This window comes from Pteropus vampyrus, unplaced genomic scaffold (genome assembly GCF_000151845.1).
Source record: "Pteropus vampyrus isolate Shadow unplaced genomic scaffold, Pvam_2.0 Scaffold425, whole genome shotgun sequence".
NCBI classification, from domain to species: domain Eukaryota; kingdom Metazoa; phylum Chordata; class Mammalia; order Chiroptera; family Pteropodidae; genus Pteropus; species Pteropus vampyrus.
The window spans coordinates 40,667-42,624 of NW_011889206.1; the positions used below are offsets into that span (position 1 = coordinate 40,667).

The 1,958-nt window shown below is 64.2% G+C and overlaps 1 protein-coding gene across 1 annotated transcript in view; it reads right to left on the bottom strand.

Moving 5' to 3' along the window:
• The window catches only part of MYT1L (myelin transcription factor 1 like), a 65,627-nt gene that overhangs the window by 20,957 nt on the left and 42,712 nt on the right, over positions 1-1,958 (bottom strand). Inside the window, exon 7 of the mRNA XM_023523864.1 lies at positions 32-122. Within this exon, the coding sequence (XP_023379632.1) occupies positions 32-122 (91 nt within the window). The remainder of the gene's footprint in view (positions 1-31; positions 123-1,958) is intronic.

Genomic DNA, 1,958 nt, shown 5'->3' on the forward strand with positions numbered 1-1,958 from the left:
GCTGGGCCCCACAGGCAGAGGCCGTGCTCACCTTCTGTGCGAGTTCCTGTTGCTATTCACGTGCCCTCGCCCCGTGCAGCCCGGAGTAGGACACTTGAGGACGTTCTCGTGCATGGCGAGGACTTGGCAGGGAGAGGCAGAGAAAACAGTGCAGCGTTAAAACATGGAGGTGGTCCAGACACGCGAACAGGCAGCGTTGACACGGAGCTGGTCAGTTTACGACCAATGCCTATAAACACTCGTGACGGGCATGGCCGGAAAAACACACGTGGGCAGAAAAAGAAGGCTGTCTCCACTTTACTCTAATTGGTATGCAAAGCGGGGTGCCTGTGGGGGGCGGCTGGAGGTCAGGGACGTGGGGACCTAACTGTCCCAGGTGCCACAGGGAAGCAAGGGCCTCCGGGCAGTCTCTCCCACTCACGAGCTCGGGGCCGCTTGGCCACGCAGCAGCACGCCTGTGCCCCGGAAGCACGCAGCGTCACGGAGGCGTGCCGGTCAGGGGTGGAGAGAGAGAGCCCGCAGCCTCGTTTTTAAATAAACCAAGTTAAATTTTCTGCCCAGGAATTAAGGACTTTAATAGTTTTCAAATGGAGCGAGCTGGAACAGTGAGTGCTGTGCAGGTTAGCCTGTGATGTCAACAAGTGGGAGGCAAAGCACGTGGTCACCACGGCAAAAAGAAGCCACCAGCCTGCTGTCAGGAGACGGAGCTCAACCCGACCCAGCAGCCGCGGGGGCCTGGGCTGCCCGCACAGCCTCGCCGTCCTGGTCCCCAGCGAGCTCGCCTCTGCTCTGGATTGCGGGGAAAGGTGTGTGGGCCCGTGGCCGGAGGTGGCCCCTCACTGGCCCACGACACAGGCTCCAGCACAGCTGGCTACGAGCTCCGGGCAAGTACTGTGGCGGGAACCGAGGGCCGGTGAGCACGGGGGCCCACACGGGTCACGCAGCGGGCCTTCCGCGGTCCCCTCCCCGAGTCGTGCATGCCGTGCTGCAGGCCGTGCTCGTCACTCCAGTCCTCAGCGCATCTCACTCCTGGCTGCTCCTTAAAACCAGGGCCCATCCGGTTTCCTCTGTGTAGTTCCCACAGCTCAGTAAATAGCGGCCAGACAGTGAGTCAGCCTCCGGCTCGTTTTGTGTGGGGACCTGGCTGGAGCGGGGCTCCGGGACGCCCTCCTTGGGGGTCCCGGCACAGCGCCCGTCTCTCCGCCACCATGCCCCCCCTTCAGTCTGCACCTCGCCTGTCCTCTGCCTTTTCCTTTGGGGTCCTGCTGTACCCCCGTCGTTCATTCTTTACTACCTGCTCATCCTGTTACACCCCACACACCCTCCGGTGAACAACAGCGTCCCTCTCGAGTTAACAGACGGCTCCCCGCCCTTTCCTGTCGTGCTGGCTCCTCGAACGGAAAGTCTTCCCCGGAGAGGACAAACACCTCTCAGCTCGTCCGTGGGGCAGATCTCAAACCGACCGGCCTCCATCTCCTGCTACGCGACATGCAGCCTCCTTCTGCCGTGGCAGAGCCCCTGCGTGAGACGGGGCGCACTGGCCGCCCTCTGGCCAGCCCTACCACTGCTCCCCCCCACCCCCGCCCCACGCGCCCCCCTCGCTCCTGCTGCTTGCACGCCCTGACTCGGCACTGCGCCCTCACTCCCGCTCCGGGCTGTGTGCCGCAGGCTTCCACTCCGTGAAGCCACAGCCCTCTGCACCCCGTCCTCCCGGCCGTCTTGTCCAAGATGGTCTTGGATGCCAGGCATCCCGTCCTGTCCTCTCAGGGCTCCCCCGTCGCCGGCCCCTCCCCTGCTCCGCTGACCCCACCGTGTTGCCACCCACTCCAGCCCCCTCTCCAGGCGACTGCACTCTGCTGCCAGGGGCACTGCTCCGGGGACAGCCCCAGAGTCCCCGTGCCCCAGACCTCCTCCAGGTCCCCAGAGCCCGCTGGCAGTGGGAGAATCCAAGTCGCGAT